We start from the raw sequence: 25,432 nt of genomic DNA, 5'->3' as shown, positions 1-25,432 counted from the left end.
TGTCTATGCCCCACCGCCGCTGTACTGGGGTTTTGTAGAGAAACTTGTGACTGTGTGGACAGATATCCCGGAGGGCCTGGCAGTGGTTGGCGGGGACTGGAATGATGTATTACATCTTGCTCTTGATAGGTTGAGGCCCAATGGGGCCCGATGGTTCGCAATCCCACCAAGATTCTTTCCCTCATAGTGGGCCAGGATTGGGATGACCCATGGTGTCGGTTGCATGGTGGGACTCCGGGGTTCACCTATCTCTCGGCTGTCCACGACTCCTTCTCTCGTATTGATTATATCTAGGTCATCTGGTTTTATGTTTAAACCAATAATAACTGATAAAATCCCACCTAAAGGAAAATAGCCATCACCAGTGTAAACATATAAACACTGAAAAAACACCTTCACAGCCACAAACTAAATGCCATTCAAACAAAGAAAAAGCTGAGTGAAAGAGTCATTTTATTTCTTCCTGAAGGGGCCAATAGAATGTAATTTTGTTATGCGAGGCAGCAGCAAGAAAGACTGGGCTAACATTCTGCTTGAGCTTTGTTCTTTAGGGATGTCACAAAATTATTGTTTCTTCTTCCTCCTGCTTTTTTCAGTTTTGTGGTGTTTGGTCTAAAGATGCAGTGTTTAGAAGCATGTTTTAGGTCTTATTTAGTTATTTTATAAACTGTAGAGAATCAGGAAATATCAAAATCATTTTTGATATTTTGCCTACATTTGATTTCACTGATCGGTAAAATGGCTGGTTTCATAAGAATCTTTCCCAATATGTACCATCACATTTACCATGGACAGAAAATGGGTGAAATCCTTGGATACATCCGCCCCCTTTTCTAGCGAGTCAGTATTGATTGTAGGTGAATTGCTAAACATCCCAGGCTTTAAACATTCAGTGCAAGGTGTAGTGACGGGTATATGTAAAAAGAGTGTTGTCACCAAGCATCTGAGATAGTGGTGAAAACATGACACCAGATGTTTGGTAAACATGGAATCCAGTGTCACTTGGAATGCTGCTGCAAAAAGTTCCTACAAAGTTCAATAAAGATTGAAGTGATATTGTTTGTATTTGCAGTAATTCAGCTACTTTTATGAAAAAGTTGTATGATACCTGAGCTGAAGTGCTTCCCTGTAAAAGATCCTTGTCACTTGCTAGATGGTATGCTGAAAGCATCTTTACAATCATCAGAGTTAATGAAGAATGCTATTGACTTAGTAGTCCATTCTGGTGCACTGTTTCATAATACCGAGGAACTAAAATGCAAATATTCCTCATTTTGTGCTTTGTGTGGCATCAAGAAGTGAGTCTTCCTAACTGTGTCATTTAGCCGGTGATTCTCAGTCCTAGAGGCTGTGAATGCTATATTATCCATGTGGTGATTGTTTACAGAATTTTTGGTTAGTGATGATGCCAAAGGCAAGAATGTGTTGATCTTTGGTCACATATTGATAATGATGTGAAAAAGTACAGTCTACTGCATGCGGACATAATCAAAATACTAGAGTCTGAAAACACCCTTGTCTACCAAGTGTTCAGCGTAATTGGTGACAGTAGGCTGGGCGGCACTTTTAGTAACGTTGGCACTGCAACAAGCTAGAATTCTTGCCACTTGGTAAGCAAAGAAATGTTGAGGGACAATTCTGGACATTTTATTTTAGTCTATAGGAAATGGCTTGCAATGATGTATAAAAATGTCCCTTCACCAACCATGGCATTTGAAGTTCATGAAGCCACACTGAGGTACTCTGCACAAGTTCTAGATCCCTTCTGCATTTTCTCTAGGCTTTAATAAGTTCTGCTTCATTTTTGACTGCTTTAATGACTGAGGGCATATGCGCCCAATTGAACGCATATGTTGCAGAACATGTCCTATAGAATAACCATCTTCAGGGGCACCAGTATTGCCATGGAAAGCTATGTCATTGTGTACTGGCTGTTTTGGCATTGCCCGTTTCAAGTGCCAATGTTGAGAGAACCTTTTCACAGATAAACGTTCACATAGGAAGGACAGAGCAAGCATATATGACCAGAGACTCACTAAAGAAGTACTGTATGTACTACAATACGTTTGATTTGTGAAAATGTATTTGGACCTCATATACCCTTAACACACGCTGTCTATGAACATGCACTATCAGTTAGGGGTGCGAAATTGCTCAAAATCTCCGCGATCACGCGGAACTTTCGCGAAGATGCAGAGATTGCTTTCCCGCCCGTTCGCGATGTGTTTTTGCGTGCTCGCGGGGAAATATATCTCCAACTTGCCCATGCGGTCGCTAATGGTCGTGGCCATCTTGCTTGCGATGCTTATTTCCTGTTCCGGGTCGAATGATGTGTTCGCGATCGCAAATTCTCGTGGGATAGCGCGACCAGCTACCAACAATCCAACATCTCGTGGCGCACGCAAACGGATAGGAAAACTCGTCGGCGAACGCAGCAACCCGGTAAGTCGCGACCGCGTGCGCGAGAATGCATTTTTAAAGCGCGAACAAGAAAAATACTTCCATTTCGCGGGAGATGCCAAAAGTTTTGACATTTCCGCGCTCTCTGCAGAAAGCGAAAATGTCAAAATATCGCAAATTCCGTGAGCGGAACGAAATTTACCGCCCAGGCCTACTATCAGTGCAGAAAGCAAGCAATAATTAAAAGCGAAACATTCCATAAACACCAAAAAAAACCTGTTTCTGTTGTTTTTAATGGCTCTTAAATGTGTAACCACTGTTTTTTTAAGGTATTGAAAACACTGAAAAAACCCCACCAGAATTGACCAAAAATAGAAATTGAAAACAGGAAAGCCTAATTATATCTTTGTATCTCGGGAGAAGCTGGCAGGGTGGCGGACGCTGATATTCTCCCTCGAGGGCTTTCTGATCACTCGCCTGTGGCCATTACCCTGCGTGCTGGCCTTGCACGTGGACCTTTCCGGTGGCGCCTTTCCACATGGAATCTCCAAAATGTGGAGTATAGGGAACACATGGGGGACACCATAGACCAGTATTTGTCGCACAATATGGGATCGGTGTCGTCGTCTGCGTCTCTGTGGGAGGCTATGAAGCCCACACTTCGTGGGGTGGACATCTCCTTCTGCGCGGCGGCACGTAGGATCCTCAGGGAATCTCTTATTCGGGCAGAAGCTAAAATCTTGGACCTGGATGCGCGCAGTAGAGACGAAGGGGGGCGGCTGGTCTGCCGCCAGTTGTCGCTGGCGCAACAGGATTACTCGTACCTCTTGCTAGATGAAGCCCGCCAGGCATGGCTGGCAACCCGAAGCAGGATATATCAGTGGGGGGATAAGTCGAGCAAACTCTTACATAGATTGTGCCAAGGGCCGACGGGCTCCCTGGTCCTCCCGGGTATTGTCGGTTCCAATGGAATACCGATCTCGGATCCGTCGGCCAATGCAGAAAGTTTCGCGGTCTACTATGCGGACTTCTATGCTCCCCGGGAATGTTTGTCGGCAGAGGTTATTGGCCGATTTGTGGATAATCTCCCACCCAGAGCTCTGACTGACGAGGTAAGCGCGGAACTTGACCACACATTCTCGGCAGATGAACTGAATTCTGCTCTCCAGGAGCTGCGGCCTGGTAAGGCGCTGGGTCCCGATGGTTTCCCGAATGAATTCTTTAAACGGTACTTCCAGCAGCTTGGTTCCCATTATTGCAAGGTCGTGGAAGAGGCCAGGGAGCTTGGTCGTTTGCCCAGAGACTGGCGGCATGCTGAGGTGGTGGTTTTCCACAAACTCGGCAGGCCTCCCGAACACCATGCATCTTACAGTCCCATCTCTCTTCTCAACGTCGAGGCCAAGGTTCTGGCCAAGGCGCTTGCTAATCGCCTCCGTCCCCATATCTCATTAATTGTTCATCCGGACCAAGCTGGGTTTATGCCCCTGCGGGCCACCCGCCATAATATTCGTAGGGCTCATACAGCAATCGCGGCAGCCGGGAGTTTGGGGGTACGTGCGGCATTATTGCTCGCAGATATGGATCAAGCTTTTGATTCACTGAGCTGGGAGTATTTATTCGCCCTCCTACGCAGATTGAATCTAGGACCTCGTTTTCTCTCCTATCTGACTTTACTTTGCACGGACATAACGGCGTCTGTGCGTGTGGCGGGTTCTGTCTCGTCGGTCTTTCCCATTGGTTGAGGCACCAGGCAGGGGTGCCCCCGTCACCATATTTGTTCGCCCTGGCAATGGAGCCTCTGGCCGCATGGGTGCGTATTGATGGCCAGGTGGCTGGGCTTGAACGGGTCAATGGACTGTCGGATCGTTTAGCCTTATATATGGACGATGTGCTGTTCTTTCTTACTCAGCTGGATAAGACTGGCCTGCGGTTGCTGCGCATCATGCAGGTGTTTGGGGAGACTACTGGCCTTTATATGAAGGAGCGAAAGTCTACCCTGTGGGTCTTGGGTGGAGGGGCTGACCCTGGTGCCTGGGCCTCCGCGGTTCAGGTGGTGCATGAGGGTTGAAATATTTGGGTGTTTTCCTCTCAGACGCGCGGTCGATTGCCTGGGAAAGGAACTTGGTGCCGGTGTGGAACAGGGTGCGTGAAGATCTTAAAGTCTGGTCCCACATGGCCCTATCTGTATATGGTCGCTCAGCCATCTTCAAAATGGTCTCTCTTCCTCGTCTGCTGTACCAGTTGCAAAACCATCCATATCCTATTTCTTCTGGTTGGTTCTGCCAGGTTAATACGGCCTTGGACCAGTTTCTATGGGGCAGGAGGGTTGTCAGGGTGGCTCTCCGTACTTGCTTTAAATCCACGTATTGTGGGGGACTCGCTACTTCTGACATTCTTTCGTACTATATGGCCTCACACCTGTTGGTTCTCAATGAATGGTGGTATGGTGATAGGTCAGATTCGGCGTATACCCTGGAGCGATGTTTGATGGGTGATCACTCGCTACATACACTCCTCTATTCTGCGCCCTTGCGGCGTTCTCTGCCGAGTGTGACACAGCTGGTGTTTCAGGTTTGGCGGCAGACGTTGCGGAGGATGGGCTGGTGGAATCGCCTAACTCGAGAGACGCCGTTATGGCAAAGAGGACGTCTGCCGCAGTTGGTGGCCTTGCCTGGCTTCCAAGATTGGGATGTGATTGGGATCGCCACCCTAGGGGATGTTATGAAGGGGCCCGTCCTGAAATCGTTTCAGGGCTTGCAGAAGGACTTTCAAATGCAGCATACACAATTTTTGTAATATTTGCAATTGGCCGAGTGGGGCTGAGGCAGGCTCAGATGCACTTTTCTCTGCACAACTGGGAGGAGCCTGCACCAAGGGAGGAGTGTGGCCGCGTAACATCCCTGCACGTAAAAGGTGAAGCCTGCTGGAAGACATGGGAGTAATGCACAGATGCAAGATGTGTGTAAGGTGATGCATCCTACTTGGAGGGAGCACTTGCTCTACTCCCCAATGCACCAGCTAAATACAAGGTTGGTGCGGTTTCTCTGCACCACATCATTATATACTTAAATAGAGGACATAGGGTATTTAGCTAGGACCCTCTTGGATCACAATCCACTGGTAATAAAAATTGACATGGGCAGGCATAGAGCAAAAATGTCCACATGGAGGCTCTGGATAAAGGCCATCCAAGACGCACCTTACCGAGATGTCAAAGGCATACACATCTCACAATAGGCCACAGAGAATAAAGGCATGCCACCGACCAGAGCAGCAGAGCGGAAAGCGTTTAAGGTGGTGAGCCAAGGACATTGCATTGCAACAACATGAGGGGGAAAACATGTCCTGCAATGTGAAAAACAAAGTCCCGGGCACACGTTACTAGTTAAATGCACTGTGACATCTCTAACATGGAAACAGAAAATTCAACTAATTGAAGTGGACATTTTCACAACCCGACAAAGTCCTGCAACTCCGTGCCCTTTGCCGTTGGCCCACTGGCACGAAGGATCATTTGAAATCACTTTGTAATTGGCAGAGGCACATATCAAGGGTGCCCACTGTACCCATTAATTTTAGCTCTGGCCATGGAGCCACTAGAACAGTTGACTGGAGGATCCGCACATCTGGCAGATGGCATATCATGGTGCTGTTTGCGGATGATGCCCTGATATATCTCTGACCCACACATGTGACCCTGCTGCACTTAAAGGAAACATTCGGATCTGTCTCACGCCTCAAAATTAACTGGACCAAGCCTTGCATCTTTCCACTGGGCAGCATACCTGCGGACCACATATCGATGGTTACCCCTCCAGATTAATATGGAGTATCAATACTTTTAAATACCCAGGCGCACAAATCTATCATGCTACCTCAGTCCTGATAGAGGGCAATCTGGGAAAGACCCTGGCATTGACTCTCCACATTGTGTCACATAGCTTTTGCAAAAATGTTAATATTAACATGAATTACCAGTGATCCTTCCACAGGCGTTCTTCCACACCCTCCATGGGTTGTTATCAGACCTAATATGGGGACGAGTTAGGAAGCAAGTGGCTCTTCAGAGTTTGCAATGCCCACTGGTTGGAGAGCAGGCTGGGGGCTCTAGACTACGAATTATATATGCTGCTGCACAACTGTTGTGGCTGATGTGGTACAATCGCCTACCGCCTTGATGACGGCAGCCATATTATGTTGCTGCAAATATGTACAAACACTGGGGCAGCCTCACCTCTACGCACCACAACTGTGTCTCTGGTCATTTCTGGAGATGCAGATGGTTGCTAGAAGCCACGAAATGCAACTATGGGGAGAGTCTGGAGTGACTCAAGTGGCAGATCTATTCATTGTGGATAAGCAACACGCATTTCAAGAACTGACGGAATTATATAACATACCACAGGGGGTATTCCTGACTTCCAACGCAATTCAATATGCCCTAGGCACCTGATGGGGGCTGGGCCAAATAGAACCACCCACCTCTACGCTCCTGGCAGGCCTCCTTACCCACGATACCAGCAGGAGAGCGATAACGGTATTGTATACCTTAATGTTGGCGAGACTATACAAACCTAACCCAAGCCATAAACTTAAATGAGAGCAGGATTTGAACAAATAGCTCACGGCCGAACAATGGACAGCGATCACAAAGATGGTCAAAAAGATCTCCAGTAACTCGAGATTCTGATTCATACAACTGAATTATATACACTGGACCTACCTCCTACCAACCCGTGAATGCAAGATGTTCGGAAGGGACACCCACTGGCTGTCCCCAATGTCGATACAACAATGCAGGCTTCTACCATATGGTATGTGAATGGCTTGAACTACAGCATATATGGGCGAAAGTGCTGGAAATTATCTCTGAAATATTGGAGCACCCAATGCCATGTACACCTGAGCTGTGCCTCTAAAACCTCATGTCACGACCCAAAGCAGACAGAATGCTGTGTAAATTCATAGACTTACCACAGGTGCATTTTAAGTGCCACATTGCTGTCCTGGAAGGCAAGTACAGCCTCAGAAGTAAACTTGTGGGTCTGGGATCTAGTGACATGAGCTAACACAGAAACAGTCGCACTTTTTTTTTTTTGTTTAAAATTTGTTTATTGGGATTTTTACATTACTTATCACAAATCAACATCTTACATCGTTATCATGCATTGACACATAACTGCAGTTGGGAGCTGAATTATTGTAAGTAGTTACATACATATTTTTACTGCCTCACAGCCGTTATGGATTCTATACATTGAAAACTGTTTCTGAAGGGAACACTCCTTCTGGTTTGTACCGTTGATTGGAAGTTTCTGAAACTCTGGCTGGGCTCATTACCGATGGGTATGTATCAATGTTGTTCTCTTATAGGTTCTTTCCCAGTGTCATTGTGTCCAATCTTGTGTGAATGTGTTCCCAGCTAACTATCATCGGGATAGCAACTGCCGACGTAAAATAGCAAACTGTTAACTATGGAGGTACAACTAGGGGGAACATTGGGGAGCTATCGGACCGGGTGTCGAAAATATCGATAATGCGGACAGTGTCGCTGTCTTTGCGTGATGTATTGGTGCGTATTGCGTGATGGTACGTTTGGGGGGGTTAGAGCCTTCATTACTGGCGATCACTGTGTATGAGAGTAGAGCTCCTGGCATGACTTTAGCGGAGCATTGTATCTAGACTGGTGGGGTTTGTCGAGGGACCGTTGCTACCGACCCTGCAGGGCACAAAGGCGGAGTTTGAGATTGGGAATCTGTTGGTACTTCCACCGGGGTCGTTTCGTGTGTGAATGTGTGTAATAACTCTGTGCCCATTCTAAAGAAATGGGGTGCTTACGGATGCCCTTGACTTCCTCTTCCCTCAGCACCTCCTCCTCCGCCCTAACCCCATTTTTTGATGGCGCCCACCCAGGCTGCTACCGGGGGTCTCATAGGGGCTCGCCAATGCATGGCTATTCCCCTTTTTGCTAAAAGAATGGCGAGGGAAGAAAAGCGGTTCTGCAATCTTTCGGTCTTCGGCCTGCGGAAGATCCCGAGGGCGTAAGCTTCCCGTGTGGTCATAGTCGTACTATTGGTCGTCACCCTAAGCATCTGCTGAACGCGTTCCCAGTAGTCTTGAATGGTAGGGCAGTCCCAGAACATGTGTTTAAAGACTGCCTCTGGGCTTAGGCATCGGGGACATGCAAAGTGAGTGTCGGGATAAAAACGGTGGAGGCGGTGCGGTGTGAGGTATGCTCTGTGAAGGACATTGAATTGAATGTTACTGAAACACACGTTCCTGGAGACCTTTTTGGAGTATTCTAAAGCTGTGTACCATTCTTTGTCGTTAAACACTCTTCCCATTTCCGTTTCCCACATCTGACGCAATGACTGTAATAGGGTGAGTATCAGTTCCCGGATGGCCCTGTAAAGCCACGTGACCAGGTGTCGGCCCGCTCCCATGTGTAAAATGGTATGTATCACTGAGTGCTGCGGAGGCTCTCCCTCGTTAAGATCCCAGTATCGACGCCTGCTATCTATAAGTTGCCTATGTGTTAAGAACTGGCCTGGCGGGAGGCCATAGTGGTCGGCCATCTGGGCAAATGTCTTAAGTTGGCCCTCCTCGAACAGGGACTCCATCTCTGTGACCGCAAGGTCGGTCCAGACCTGGAGAGCGCCAGCAGTGTAGTATTTCTCCTCTCTGGGGAAACCTACTAAAGGAAGTAGGGGTGAGTAAGGGGGTCTGCCTTTGGACATGCAATGGATTCTCATCATACATGTGCGAGCTATGGATAGCTGGAGAGGTCGACAGCGCAAGGGCCTGGTGTCCGGTAACAGCATTCTATGGATTGCTGGGAGTGGTATACGGCCCTCCTCCGTAGTGGTTTCCCTGATGTCACGGTCCGCTGTCCAGTATGACAACCACTGCAGTTGGGCTGCTAGAAAGTATGCCTCAAAAGATGGCGCTCCCAATCCCCCTTGATTCGTGGGTAAATATAGTGTAGTCAATGCCACCCTGTGTCGACTCCCCCTACCCCCCGATCAGTTCCGTGAGCAGGGTATCTAATTCATTAAAGAATGGGTGCGGTGGTATGACAGGGAGATCGGCAAAGTGTTAGAGTAGCCTGGGTACCATAATCATTTTTGTTAGAGCTACTCGTCCGATGGGGGCTAGGGGTAATGTTTTCCAGAACCCCACTGCCGATCGTATCCCCGTTAAACGCCCTATGGTGGTTCCACTCATACAGGTCCTCCGGAGAGTAATACAATCTCACCCCAAGATATCTGGGCGACTCGGCGCTCCATGCAAGTGTCTGAGGTCCGATCTGAATTTCAAAAGGGGCCAAGTGAGAACTCAGCGGATACAGAGTGGATTTTTCCCAGTTAACATTGAGGCCGGAGGCCTCCACGAATTCCCTTGGTGCCGACCAGATAGGTGTTAAGTCTTGGGTAGCATCACAGACATAAATTAAAAGATCCTCTGCATATAGGGACACGCAATGCACCGTGTCTGCAAGTGGGATACCCCAGGTTTCACCCTCTCGTCGCAGGCGTATTGCTAGGAGTTCCACCGCTAGGGCGAATAGAAGGGGAGATAGTGGACACCCCGTCTGGTTCCCCTTTCTACGACGAACGAGGGAGAGATGTATTTACCTGACTCGTGAGGTGAGGCCGGTATAGAGGAGCTTCGTGTAGGCTGTCAGTGTAGGTCCTATATTGCTTTTGTGGAGGACTGCAAATAAGTATGGCCATAGCAGCGTGTCGAAGGCCTTTTCAAGGTCTAGTATCAGGCATGCTGCACTGGGAAACTGCGTCTCGTTCTATCTTGGATATGAAATAACCTGCGTAGGTTCTGCAAGGTGTTACGTTGCGGAATAAATCCACATTGGTCTGGATGGATCAATGGTGTCAGGATTTGGGTATATCTATCTACCAGCAATTTGCCCAGTATCTTACAGTCTGCGTTTAGGAGAGTAATTGGCCTGTATGAGGAGGGGAGCGTGGGGTCCCTGTGTGGTTTTGGGAATATAACTATGACCGATTCCCTAAGGGAGCCTGGAAGTTCGCTTTTGTCTAGTGCGTCATTGTACATGGTCACCATGTGGGGTATCAATCGGGTTGCGAAAGTGCCATAATATTCAAATTGGAAGCCGTCCACTCCCGGCGCTTTGTTACGTGCCAATGCTCTGATCGCCTGGGAAATATTGGTCGACTTGATCTTCCCCTCCAGTGCTTTTTTGTCCGTGGGAAGGGACTTGGGGCAGGTGCAATGGGCGCAGTAATATGATAATCATTTCATGGTTGCGTTGCTGTGGGGCTCGGTAAATGTCAGAATAATAATCATGGACGATGCACAGAATATCCAGTTGTGAGTGTCGGAGGATGCCAGCTTTATCAGCGAGCTCAGTGATTGGTTTTGCAGTCGAGTCTTGCTTGGGAAGCCAAGCTAGGAGTGTTCCCAACCTATTGCCTTCCCGCTGTACTTTGGAAGCATAAACCCTAAAATTATATTTGTGATGGTCTCTCAGTGTTTCCGCGTGGGTTGTTTTAATGATGGCTATTTGATTTGGGGTGGCCTCACCCGCGTGAGCTTTTTTCGTTGGAGACGCTAATGTTTGTTCCGCCTTCTGCAGTGTTGTTCCAGTATCCTGCGTACCCCTACTATTTGTTGTATGCAATGACCCCTCGCTATCACTTTGAATGTGTCCCATTCGATCATTAGAGATGATGCTGCGCCCGCGTTTAACGTATAGTGTTCTTTGATATATTCCCCGTGATCGTGACTGAATACCTGGTCTGTGAGGTAGTTTTCAGGTGGGTATGGGGCGGTTTCCATCTAAGGGTCAATATGTGGACATCGTGAACTGACAGCACACTCCCCAGATAGTCAGTGTATTGTACTTTTGGGAGTATTACGGTGGAACAGAGAAATCGATCTAGGCGTACGCGCAGGTTATGTGGAATGGAGTAAAAGGAATACAGCCTGACAGTCGGGTTCCGCGCTCACCATGCATCCGTTAATGCCCAGTGTTTCACCCATATGTTAAAAGATTCCGTCTGTTTATGTGCAGGTGATTGCGTTGGTGGGGGGTGGGATCTGTCTAGGCTAACGTCCAGGGCGCAGTTGTAGTCACCGCCTAATATCCACAGGACTAGCATGTGGTGGGTTAACATCCCTGTAAGGCGATTCCAAAAGGGGGCTTGTTCTACATTGAGGGCATATATACTCCCTATCAGTATAGGCTGTCCTTCTAATAACCCTTCTAACATTGCATATCGCCCTTCCTTATCTACCATACGTGTCCGCTCCATGAAGGGGATCCCAGGTCGGATCCAGACCAGGGCCCCCTTGCAAAAGCTGAATATGTTGTGGCACAGATAACACCCCGCCGTTTCCTACTCGGTCGTTCCACTTCGGTTGTTGTCAGGTGTGTCTCCTGCAGGAGAGCTATGTGTGCCTGCTGTCTCTTCATATATGCGTAGACAGCATAACGTTTACTCGCAGTGTGCATGCCAAGGACATTCAACGTGATTAGTTTTATATCTGTATTAGGGATATTAGTGATCATGTCGTTAGACGTCAGGACAGGATCGTCTCTATGTGATGTTCTGGTGGGCTTCCGGATCCCCCCCCCCCCCCCATCAGAGTGGCCACCTTCCGCACCTCTGTTTTCATACTGTCCGTTTGCTCCTGTGGGGGTATTGGGTAAATTTGTAATAAGGGGGAATTTAAAATGAACATCGGGAAATGTTCCCAACTGGAGGGACCTGTCGCTCGAGGCAACACGTCCAAACTATACACCGCGTACTGTCTTTAGTTCGTTGTTCAAGGGGGGTGGCTGTGTACCTGCGGTGGTTGCTGACATCTCCGCCGCCCGCTTCATGACGATGAAATGGAAATGGCTGGGGATGTCCTTACATCCCTCTCCACTCACGGTGTTCCGGTTTTGTATGTCACTTTTGAATGTCCTGGAAACCTGTTCGGTGGGTCTCGTTGCACCATGAAAGTGATTGCTGGTCAATTAATGTGGTCTTTTGGGGGGGCCCTCCCCCTCTATCTCTCTCAGTCACTGACCTGGACATCATATCAATGTATACGCCGTCTGAGGGGTCACCATTGGAGGTGTGACCCAGCCGTCCCGAGAGGTTTGTACGTCACTGACTTCTTCGGAGGTGAACAGGTGCGGGCCTCTGTCTCCTTCTGAACTCTCCCCTGTCATTCGTGTCACTGCTGATGCTTGAAGTGCTCTTCTGCATTTCGCTATGATTTGTTCGAGATCGGGGGAGCTCTTGGTGATAGGATCCAATCTTTGGCTCAGTTGCGTAAGAGTGATCCGCTTGTGTTGCTGTCGCCGCCGGCCAGAGGGCCGCTGAGTCTGTGTGTTTCTGCATCCATTAAGTTCTCCTAAGTGTTGCACCACCCAGGTGCTCGCTTCTGTGGGATCTGTAAAGAATTGTGTGGTCCCATCATATATGATCTTGAGCCGGGCTGGAAATAATAGTGCGTATTGTATGTTCTTTTGGCGTAGGGTCGTTTTACTGTTAAGAACGTGGCTCTTTGCCGTTGGACGGCTTGGGAGTAATCCGGGAACAACATGACTTGTTTGTCCCTCCTGTCTTGCTGCTCGGAGCACAGTGTCTCTGTCTTGGTAATGGAGTAGTTTCAACAAGAACGGTCGGGGTGATGATCCCAGAGGTGGTTTGTGGGTCGGGACTCGATGCGCCCTCTCCACTGAAAAGTACGGAGTCAAATCTTGTTCCCTCTTGAATGTTTTAATCCATGTTTCCACATATCGAATTGGATTGGATCCCTCTGCACCTTTCGATAGGTTCAGGATGTGAATGTTGCTCCGATGGGAGCGCCCTTCCAGGTCATCCGCTTTGTTTTCCAGGGCCTTCACTCTAGTATGTAGTTTTTTAATGGCTCCTTGGTGTGTTTGGATCGGCAGTTCCATCGTTTGGAGCGTTCTCTCCCCCGTTTGACTTTATCCGCTAGTTTTCTATGATCATCTCGCAGTAAGTTAAGGTCCGTAGCTAACTCTCCGAATTTACTCTCCATGGTCACTTGGGAATGTTCAATTGGACTTGGACTTTATCCAGTTTAGTTGACATGGAGTCCGTGCTGGAGAGCTCACCTATCGGTTGCACAGTTTTGGGGTCTGGAGAGGGCTGTCTCACTATTGATGGTGTTGAAGTTGCCTCGGTGATCCGTTGCCGACCCATGCTGCTCTGGGTTAGTGCAATTGTCTTTCAGCAGGCCTTGTTTATGAGGTATCTTCAGGGTTCGCTGCGAGCTGGCAGCGAGATCCGCTGTATCACTCTTCGCATGTGGGGATGGTGGTGTTCTTGTGGTGTGGAGTCACATTGGTATCGGCACTGTCTATGGCCGTGACAATTACTGGCCGTGGCTTTGTTATCCAGTGCTGGGCGGTGGAGAGGTCACTAATAGTTCCGGGTCTTTGGTGGACCCTGATGTCTGAGAGGGGTGGTAGGAGGATATTACATGGCGGTATCGCCCTGATGACATTGACGGTGGGACCCACTCCCCGCTCCTATCCGCGGTCCGTCGTTACTTCTCGGTCCTCTGTCTTCGCACTGCTGAGTTGGAATGGGGACTTGCTATGTGGTATTCTGCGGATTCCCACTTCGGTGAGTGCCCTACTCGGCACCTTCCTCCAACTGCTTGTGTTACCGGGCCCTGCTCCATGCACTTGGGGGTGTCTGGTACAGTCTGTGGTCTGCTGTGGGGGTCCTCCGTGCCCTGGCTATATGTACCCCTGTGTTTCACAAACTTCCTTGGTCCTATCTGGCCCTGTGTGCGTCAACGATGGCCCCCGATGGCATCCGGGGGTGTCCCCATCACATTGGTGCTTCGGTGCTGTTAATTTCACACTGTCCCCGGTTGGAGGCGTGCTGTTCGTTCCTGCGGGTCCCCCCGCCACGCGCCTAGAGTCCCAGCGCCGTGCAGGGTGGAAGATCACCTTGTCCGGGTAGCCCAGAGGCCCAGGCGCAGCATCCCTCATTTCGGGTAGGACTTCGTCAGGTCGGGTGCTGTGTTAGCCTCTCCCTCGTTGCGGGTATCGTTTGGGGGTAGGGGAAAAGGATCCAATGATGCCGGTGAGGGCCTCTGACGGCCTCCGGGGGAGCCCCCTCTCACTGGGGTATTAGCGCCGACAGCTCCGCGATGTCTCCGGGTCGGAGGCACGCTGCCTGTCCCTGTGAGTCCCCCCTCCGCATGCCTCGAGTCCTAGCGCCGTGTGGAAGGTGAGGGGGGAAGACCTCCCCTCTTCCTGGCAGTCTAGGGCTCAGGGCAGGGCACCATCCGCTGGGGGGGAGAGCCTTTCAGAGTGGGCGCCGAGGTGCAGTGGGATCTCGCTTCTTCGCGCTGCTCCCGGCGTCTCGCCTATTGTGCGGCCGGTCCTCACCTGTTGTCAGAGGCGCTGTTTGGGCACTCCAAGAGGCTTACTTGTACGGCCCTTCCACAATGTTGTAGCGGTCCCAGTGTCAATCGCCGGGTCGTGCCTTCTCCGTCTATTCCGCAGTTGACAGTTAGGAGCGGGCGCCGCCATTTTGATTACGGCTGCAGCCGCCGAGCCGATCTCTCCTCACGGCTGATTTTCCCTCCGGTCCGCATTTCACAGTTCAGCAGGGGGCTCCTGTGGTCAGCGGCAGCTCCGGTGCGTGTTTTCAGGGGTTTGCAGGCATTTATAACATATGGGCAGTTATTTAGCGCGGGCTGCCGAGCGGAGCTCTAGAAAGGTGTGTCCGCCATCTTGGCTGGCTATGCCACGCCCCCCACAGAAACAGTCGCACTTACCATGCATAAAACACAAACAGAATGAGGACCTATGGCTCTGATGCATACATCACAGCCATAGAAGCCAAAAACTACATCAGTCTCCCTTAACTGACTTAGCACACTGAAGATGAAAAGGAGTGCACTAACCCAACAGGGAACATCACACTCAGAACTTAATACACCTACAATTGGACCCAACGGAAATATGTAGAAATGAGCTACTCATTTTAGAATGGCGGGAGGTACACAAAAAGGGCAAATAATAATGGGGTCACTGGAGATCAACACAGATTAAGGGAGAGGAATAGCACTGTACTAGAGCAATGACAATCAAAATCTGGAAGAGCTAGAAGTGCTCCACCAGGGGACTTTTATTCTGTATACCTCCACCTTGTTGACCTCCCCTCCTACCCCGGACGTATTGAGTGTGGAAAATATTTCGAGGGACAATGTGCACCCTAGAAATGTCTGACTGTGCGACTGCCAGTGAGCGACAAATGAGGGACAGAGGATATGGATCCGAGCACGCCAAGCAGTAGCAGCGGCGCATTATATATGATGGCAAGTATGGTTCATTTTTAAAACTCAATATAGAAATTAAAAAAAACAGGGGGCTTGTGATCGCAACCCGCTGAAATACAGAGTGTGTGCTGCATTGTCTGTCTTGTGGTGCGCAGAGGGCCTTTCAGCCCTAAACGTAACCCGTGTCAGTTGGCAGTCTGCTGCCACAGATTTGGTTCAGAAGCTCATTCCTCATTCTCCTTGCACCGAACAAGACTAGGACTTTAAGGTTTCACTAAAAAGTCAGCCGAAAAAACATGAGAAACAGGAACATATATGTGGTTAGTAATGGAATAAGGTAATTTTGTATAACATGAATTATTAGCCACCCTGGCACATGTGCGATCGGTAAGTTTATCACGTACCTGCTTCATGACTTTCTTCTTAAGGGCTTCCTTTTGAAGGCGGCTGCCAACAGTCGTCTGTAATGAACCATAAAACAATCAGCATTAATGAACCAGCATCAGTTTAGCACTGTTGCACTTACTGCAAATTCAAGAATAGCACAGAAAGTCACAGTTTAACATCTGGGTGCTCAGTCCTCAGTCAGTGTCCCACCAAGCGTTCAATCGTATTTTATGTATCCAGAACAGTAGACAGATGAATCTGTAAAAAAGCTGGTCATTCTCAGGCCCTGTTATTGTAATCACCAAGCATTCTACCGGCGCAATATCAACAGCTGAAGGAAGCAACAAAGTTGCCAGGTGTCGTCTTGTGTAGACTCTTGGGGGAAGGTGGATATTCGAAGTAAGGCGTTTACTCACATACACACAGGTCATTCATAAAAAATTAAGACAAACTCTCACACATCAACCTAGTCACATAATTCTTCACGCTATAGGGTTGTCTCAGCCACCTGACAGTCTGTTTTGTGGGGAAGCGGATTGCTATGAGAGAGCACTTACGTGGGAGTGATGAGCTCATACAAAGGTAAAAATCCATAAAACCCATCCTCTATAATTTATTCCGGGCTTCTTCCTGCATGTTGCTTAAAAGCAAACTATCAGGGACTGTAAGTGTTGTGACAGCTCCCTTTTTAATTCAGTCACCTTTATGGCCCCAAGGGGGTCTGAGGCCTTCCTCAGGACTGAGATCCCTCATATAACAACTCTCATGGATTACATTTCTTATAGCTATGTCGTACTCCCTATGGACGTATCACTTGTTGAGGTCAATGTAGTACCCCTAACTTGTGGAAAAGTGTCAATTTCAGGTTAGCATAAGCGGCATCCATTTTGACTGTCGCGTCCATTTCGTTTCTGTCGTGTTCATTTGCTCTCTGCTGTTCGCTTTTTCACCCAGCCTGTGTCCTCAACTTTAGCTGACCTCTCTAACATGGTCCATCTGTGTACGTGCTGGAGGCTGCAACTGCCGGGGCACCTGGTCTCAGATACTATCAAAAGACTGTTTATTGCCATCATAAACATTCCTTACTCCCCCTCCTCCTCTCCTTACCATCTGGTCAGCCTTTGCTGTTGTTTTGCCTATAGCTATTTCCGTACTTAAACCGGTTCCCTCAAGTTTTTCTTCCCATGGGATTGCATTGTAACAAACAGTATATAAGGACGATGGGTTTTCATTATGTGGACTTCCTCCTATAACACTCGAGGGTGTTGTTCGGATGCTGTCCCACTCATGAGTGACTAATAAACTTGGTTTGTTTTACTTCAACTCCAGTGCCGATCTCTCTTTTGTTAGTCTTCGTATCCGTGAACGAGAGGGTGACCCTGCACCAGTGTGCCCTCAGAAGGATACATTTCCACAACTGGCGCCCAACCTGAGGCCCTATCTGAGACGCGTCCGTCTGAAGGAGTGGTCTCAGCGGAAGATCGAAATTGTAACTGAGGACGCGCACTGCATGAGAAGACTTTTGTCTTTGCAGCCGACGTACACTTTCCGGTTTTCCTGACTTGACCCTCTGGGTGGTGGCCGGTCTCGACTGGGGCTTCTTTGACAAATTTTGCAGTGATCATTAGGTCGACCAGAGATCGGCAGGTGGGAGTTGAAGACTTTTGTTTTGTAAGGTCACTGATGCAGCACTCTTGATTGTTTGGTTTTGGTATTCACTCTTTGCACAGGCAGAAGGCAAGTAATGTGGGGATTTTTCTCCTTCTGAAACTTGTTTGGATAAGTAATATTTTACATATACTTGTAAAAACATGCCTGTTATTAGTACAGTTCGTAAGTGGTGCTGCTGCGGCAGTACGAGAAGTGTTTTGGAACAAAGTCAGCCGGCTCCTCCAGAAGGGACCGCGAATAGAGAAATGTATATAAAATATGGTATTTGTCCCATAATGTATGGCTCATTGTGGCACAAATACACAAAGAAGGAATCTGATTTACAGTGGCCAGTGAATGGGTCTTTTGATTCCAAGAAGGTTCAGTATGTGGAACAATGTTTGTGCAAAAGGAATAGTAGGCAGGATATGTTTGATAGTTTGCGTATGTGGGATAAGGACGTGCGAGAGAGAGCGAAAAAAGCGGAAGCTATAGGACAGAAAGAACATTGGTAAATGATGTATCAGAAATGTGTTAAATTAAGATATAAGGAGATGCAGGAAGGGATAGAAAAGGGAGAGAGAGAACGTCGATTGCAGGTAAATGGCCTGTACCCTATTGGACGTCCTGTTTATCCAATACTTAATAAGCCTTATGATTACTCTAATTTATTAGAGCCACCCCCACCCTGTATAAATCTCCTTATCCGAGTGCCCCCGAGGGAGTTGCTTCTGATGACGAAATCTCATCATCAGACGATAAAAATAAAGATCAGCGATCCATACGACAGACCCGTTCTACTCTGTCTAGTGAAGATAAAGATAAATTGAAGAGCAGTGCTAGAGAGGAATGTCGTTGGAATACTTCAGCGACGGTCCTCACAGCTATAGTTCAGGCTTGGGGAGACGCAAAGCAGCTATACTTTTTAGAAAAATTCTGTTGGGATGTAATATATGGTTGCCGGCATATTTCTAACGAAACAGAACAAGAAGATTTGAATGAAGATTAGAAGCAATTGGGAGATGGGACTTATTGTGTTAAAAATATACCTGATGCAATTAGAATAGCGGTTAAACTACGGGATGATACATTAAAAATGGAAAAGGAAAAAGAATTAGCTAAAGAGCAGCATAAAAGCAAAGAAATAGCAGAGTCTCAGACATAGAAGAAGGATATTACGGTGGATGCGAACGATCATAGCAGTAGTGAGTCTGCCATGAAACCAATGCGTGAAGCGGCACCCCTGTATGTTCCCCCGAAGGGTGCGGGAACAAATGATGATAAGACTTCCGATGATGCAAAGGGATATTTCATATATAATTGGGGCTATATTCCTTGTAGTAGAGCAGATGTTATGGCCCTCAAGACTGCCTTGCCTTACCCCCGAAAATACCCTGCTGCATTCTATGAGGAGGTGGAGGCAGCCATCATTTCTTGCACTATGACTTTAGAGGATAAAGATATGTTTTTTGAGCTTATTTTACCTCCTGATATATGGAGAACAATACGTAAAATTGATGATGCTACGGCATTTGGTGACACTTGGGAAAAAATAGAAGAAATAGATAGGGATAGGAAGCCTGCTCAAAAACCCCAACAGGAGATATTAGATCTTCCTAAAGCTATTGTAACTAAATTAAAGACTCTCATACCCCCTAAGAAAATAGATAGGACTATGTTAGCATCCTGTAAACAGAAAAAGGATGAATCAGTTTCTGATTTCTTTTAGAGATTCGAGGAGACATTCCACGATTTTAGTAGTCAGTCCCTGACCGATGATGCAGGTAAACATTTGTTTGTTGACAAATTTGTTGCTAATATGTTACCAGAAATATCTAGTCGACTTAAGGCCAGTGAAAGTTCTTGGACTACGTCCTCCCCAGTTTCCCTTCTGACAATGGCACAATATTATGAGCGACAGGAACTAGAAGCAAAGGGAAGGGAGGATAAAAAGGATGAGGATTTGAAAACAAAGGTCATGATGGCTCAGGCGTATGGTCCACCAGATAGGAGAGATGGAGGAGGTGAACGTGCAATGTATACACCCGGAGCACTACCTCTCCATCGGGCAAATTTGTCTCCTGATCAGTGTGCCTATTGTAAAGAGATTGGACACTGGCATTCTGAGTGCCCCCTTTTACAGGGCCAGCAATACCGGCGAGGAAGGGGACATATGAGAGGGCGCCCATGGAACGTAGGCAGCAGGGGTGGTGCAAGTGCTCGCCCCCGCTTTGGGGCAGTTGAGCAAGGACCTAACTACCATAATACCTTTGATAAGCGACATCAGTATCAAGTGACTGACTATTGTGCTGATATGCACACAGATTCCGATTAAGCATAGGGTTGCCTTGGACTGGGTGTCGGACCGGTTGAGCTGCCAGTAGATCAAATGGGTCCCTATGTTGACGTAAATTTCTTGGGATCTACTGATTGGTTTCTGGTTGATACAGGGGCTACCCGTAGTGCCCTGTATAAAAGAATGGTTCCTAGGGCTCCCCTGTCTGGCACAATGATAACATCGATAGGGTCCGATGGAACGCCTACACCTAGCTCACTATCGCAGCCACTCGAATTTGGATTAGATAAATTTGCTACAACATGCACATTCTTGCTTTCCCCTAACACTCCAGATAACATTTTAGGTATCGATATGCTAAAATATTTTCATGCTACCATACGCTGTTCCCCGGAAGGTGTACGTGTTATCCTCAATGACAACTATTCAATCACTGATAGATCTTGCCTTATCCATAAGAACACCTCTCTGGCATCCTTACCTTGCACCATGTCGGCTAGATCAGATACTGATGTGGTTCAAATGGTTATTCCTCCTGTAAAAAGTAAAGTGCGAGAAGGTGCCTCATTGCCTCGTTTGCCTCAATACAAGATATCTCAAGAGGGCGAGGAGGCACTTGCAGGTATTGTTCAGGATTTGATTAAAGTAGGTGTAGTGGAAGAGGTTCCCTATAATACCTGCAATAGCCCTATCCTTCCTATTTTGAAAAAGGACACTGATGCTAAGATTTACAGGTTCATTATTGATTTGTGTGAGGTTAATAAGATTGTGGTGCTCAAATATCCGGTAGTTTCTGACATAAAAACCCACCTCACTATAGTCCCTCTCACTGCCATCACATTTTCGGTTATTGATTTGAAGAATGCAGTATTTTCAACACCTATTAACCCAGACAGCCACTATCTATTTGGATTTACACTGAAAAATAGGGTTATTATTGCCCCACGGAAGAGGGACAAGAGGCATGCCCTGTAGTCAAATGTTGCTCCAGGTTAAAGGACAGTGATTTCCTTACCCTATGTCCGCCACCTCCGTATGTACACCGTACTAAAGGTAAACTACTGCCCCCATGACTCTACACAAGATAACTGAAGGTATCTTTCTTGTTTTCTTAAGTATATATTCGAAAGGCTGCTAACCTGCGTGGACATCCTTTACTATTGTTTCAAGCACGTTCTCCGTGCGTGTCAAAAGCAGGTTTTAAAAAATAAATAAATAAAAGAAAGGTGATGCTGATTACTATACACAGATAAGTATAAATAAGCTTCAATTTTCAAATAAATGTAGAGACAATGGTGAGAATCCAAAGTAACAGCCCTCAGTAAAGGTCTTAAATCAGCTGCACTACAGCAAGATAGTTTAAAGAAAATCAACCGCTTTTCTGCTTTACATCCAAGGTGTTTTGCAGAGTCTAAAAAGTATCTGATTAGGTCTACCCTTTTCAAATCAAATATACTTCTCCCGATCAAGAGAGAACTATGGTTCTTCTTGTCAAATGGTGTAGCCACTTTCCTGTTCCTGAAAGTAAATGAAGTCCGATCGCTCCATAACAGTTTATAAAGCGTACCCTGTCATATCATTTCTTGAACCAAAAGCCTGTTCTAAAAAATATACCAACATCCACTATATAAAGGTTGGGGCAGTGGTGCAGTCTTATCCCTGTTGAAATAGGACCACAATCTCTCTGGGGGCTGGTTCTAAGCCAGAGGACTATCTGGCACGATAGAGTCCATTCTAGCGCTGCCTTGCTCTTCTTTGCCCCAGAGAAATCCACAAACAGCTGATTGTCCACCCAATGATCTTTGGTGTGATTGTCAACACATCAGAGACTTCTCCTTCCTTCTTAAATTCCGCAAGAAGTTGAAAACCTGGCTCTTCACATAAGCACCTTGGGGATCACAAACCACACATCTACCCATGTGCCTGTATACTTTCTTGGGTGATTAGTGCGCTATACAAATCAATATAACATAACATTGATATTAAAGCGGAAAGCTTTTTTTGGGTGTAGCTGATAGGATCTCTCATCCTCTTTTGAGAGGTTAGGAAGAGCACAGAACATTGGTAGAGTGACGGAGTGCTAGACATGAAAATCAAGTTTTGTACACAAAATATCCCTTGAGGAATTATTTATATTAGAAATAGATTCTGACAATTTTCAAGGTGGATTGAACACTGGGTTGTGTGCTCCTCTTGCAAGAGGGTGCCTTTTTTGCCATGGTAATGAGACATGCGACTGACGTATTTGATTTACAACTGCCAACTATGAAAGTCAAAGGTAAAGTACTATCAGAGTATTTGCAGCTGGGACAGACTTCAACAGTACCATTTCTCACATTTAATGAAATCCTAACCGACTCTCTTATAAGCACCTGTTCTAAGCCATATTGCTGACCACCAGTGAACAGGCAGGTTTGCCAGATGCCACAGACTGGCACCAGGCGACCCTGATTTTTGTGACACAGCACCCTACACCAGAAAGGTTGCTGGTTAAGCTGTCCACCAGTAGGGTGAACACCAATTCTTTCCCTATGACAAATCCTGACAGAGCAAAAACAAATTGAGGCATTTGGAAAGAGGATATTTTCCTTGGCTGGTCGATCAATCAATGCCAGCTATTTGTTGGGGAGATGTACCTATGGCTTATGGGATATGGTTGGTGAAATCTTGCTGAACTACCGGAATAATATTGGGCTAGAGTAGTGCTGGAGGCACTCTTGTGGTCTGACACCCTGTGATGACCTTTGACTACCATTAGTTTAACTGACTTTAGTGTGTTATTTTATCCTAGCCTGACTGTACGATGTTCTGCTTATGCCTTGCTTCTCTTACAGGTTTATTTCTTGTAATCTTGCTGTCTTTCAGTGGGAGCTGTCACGGAGTAGGACAGCCTTGCCAAGAACAGAACGTGTGGGATGTGCATTTGAAAGCGTGAGTGGGAGAGAGAGGTGTGGAATGTACTTTTTGGTCTCTAAGTGTAGTGTTGTAGGCAGTGATGCGCACATGTGCTCGGTGTTGGACATTGTGAGATGAAGTAGGTGAATCTATAAGCAGTTGTGCACAATTGTTTATTGTGTTGTACATTGATGAGAATGATGAAGTTCTTACTATTGGCTTTGACATCCCTTTTCCTGATTTTGCATTGCTTCAACTTTTCTGCATGCACAGCAGCGCTTGCAAGTTGTTTGGGTTATTCACTTTCAAGGATCGTTTTTTTGTTTTATGTACTCTGAAAGGCTTTATGAGCTTCAAGATAAAAGCTGGAACATGTGAGATTTGGAGAAGGGGACGTGAGAACTCCTTCCTGCCGTGGGAATGCTTGCTTGGAATCTGGCCAGTTCTGGTAAGATTCCTCTGGCCAGGGGGGAGGTCTTTCCCGTAGCGTCTAGTGTGTTCAAAGCTGAGGGTTGCGGACTCAGAAACTGGGAGTTTGAAATTTCAGTGGGGACTGACGCGTCTACCTCAGAGAGTGGAAAACTCTGGTTGCCGAAGCTCTCAATCACAGCTGTTTAACTTTCCCCAGTCTGAGTTGCAGTGTTTGCACCAGGTTATGTATTGAGTTTTGGTTATTGCCATTGTGATGTTCGGCCAGTGGCTTTGATCATTTGAGGTGTTTTTTGTGTGATGTGGGAGTGAATTGAGGTGCACATCCAAAGTAATTATCTGATATATGTATATATATATATATATATGTCTGATCTCTTGCAGGATGTCCAGTATATTTGCTTGAGTCTTATCTCATATTATTTGCTGCTTGTTTATTAATCAGTATTATTCATGCATTTAGATTATGGCTTGCATATAAACGTATATATGTCTTTGTGTATTTGAATCTTGTGCATTTGGCATCTGGGAAAGCCTTTCTGTTAGAGAGCATTGTACAAAATAAAACCCCAAGCCTTATTCAAAAAGAGAGAGTCCTTGCATTTTGTAAAATAAAACCCTTTTCTAAAGGTGTTGTTTGTTTTGTGTTAAAGTCTTTTGCGGCGCCGGCTGTTGAGCCATCGTGTGGGAGCTGTATTATCTGATAGGCGCAAGCAAGACAGCTAGCCAGGCGCAAATCATCGAGGATGGTCAGGATGCTGTAAAGTATATCATCTAGTCTGGGCTGGACATTACCAACTGTTTGGGCAGAGCAGTTGGCACAAGCAAGGTGCTTCGCCGGCACACTAGGGATGTGCAAGCCTCTTTAATGTACATGGCATTTGATGCATCACTCCTATTTAGCAAGAAAGCTGATTCAGGGTTGAAACGCTGCAATGAAAACATGAGCTATGGCGTGTTCCTTAGGCCTCTCCACCCCTGTGAGACTGTACCTTCAACAGTTTTGTCCCCTTAACAGCTACTCCAGAGGGTTGGCTTATTGGCAACGCCAAAACCCACTGCCCACACAACCGTCACTCCAATCCTATTGGAGTTGGGGATCAAGAAGACAACGACCAGGCCATCAGGCACAGCACACTTTCCAGTCCCCTCACCCTGTGGAAAGAGCCTCCAAGCTGCTTTATCTTGACCTTAGTGGCACACAACTACTCTGTGGTATGGAGGATAATATATTTCCTTCTTGGTTGGTGAATTAAGAATAACATCCTACAGTTGGATAAAGCAGATTGTAAAATGGGGCCTCTCCCTTCCATTCCTTTAGACAGTAGGATCTGCTTTTATAGTTACACCCCCGTTTTGCCTGCTGCTATGCTGTTTCTGACTAGTCTGTGACTGGGATCCTGCTAATCAGGACACCAGTCTCTGTGCTTTCTCCCCTAAAGTGGTTATGATGAGTACCTAGGTACACCCCAGATTGGATACTGGTGTACACTTACAAGTCCCTAGTATATGGTACTAATGTACCCAGGGCATAGGTACACCAGCGGTCGACCAATTGGCTGAAGCAAGTATTATGCCACCCATGGGAGACCACTCAAACTGTAACTACAGTTGTAAGTGCAGCAGCCATTACGATACATAGAGTGGCCATGCGTCATTACGCGATAACCATCTCTAAACTGGCCGTAACAAACCCCGTCATGTTTGGTATCAAACATGTTGCAATCATACTTCCACACCGTAAATGGTGTGGGAAGTATCATTCCATGCACAGTAAAGCTCCACCGGGAGGCCCTCAGTCCTCCCGGTACCAGTCTTCTAGACCAGGACAGCACAACATGGCTGCTGCCGACCAGAGACACGATTCTGCCCTCCTGCTGCTGAGCCAGGCTCGAGCAGGGGAAGGCAGGACAATAGGTATCCTGTCAGAGGAAGGTGTGACTGTCTCCCAGACACGGTTTAGTGTATTGGGGCAGGGTGGGGGCGCTTGCCGGCGCCACTAAGTCTGCTTGAAGGGCACATTCGGTGCCCTCGTTTGCATAGTCCAGTTCCACCCAGCTGTGTCATGTCTGA

The 25,432-nt window shown here is 47.1% G+C and overlaps 1 protein-coding gene across 2 annotated transcripts in view; it reads right to left on the bottom strand.

Annotated features, from left to right (window-relative positions):
- Nucleotides 1–25,432, bottom strand: part of NSRP1 (nuclear speckle splicing regulatory protein 1) — a 293,546-nt gene that overhangs the window by 76,530 nt on the left and 191,584 nt on the right. For both annotated transcript variants that reach the window (XM_085649234.1, XM_085649233.1), the window contains exon 3: nucleotides 16,107–16,163. In XM_085649234.1, the coding sequence (XP_085505360.1) occupies nucleotides 16,107–16,163 (57 nt within the window). The remainder of the gene's footprint in view (nucleotides 1–16,106; nucleotides 16,164–25,432) is intronic.

This window comes from Triturus cristatus, chromosome 3_2 (assembly GCF_964204655.1).
Source record: "Triturus cristatus chromosome 3_2, aTriCri1.1, whole genome shotgun sequence".
Lineage (NCBI taxonomy): Eukaryota > Metazoa > Chordata > Amphibia > Caudata > Salamandridae > Triturus > Triturus cristatus.
This window is presented reverse-complemented; position numbering and strand designations above follow the sequence as displayed.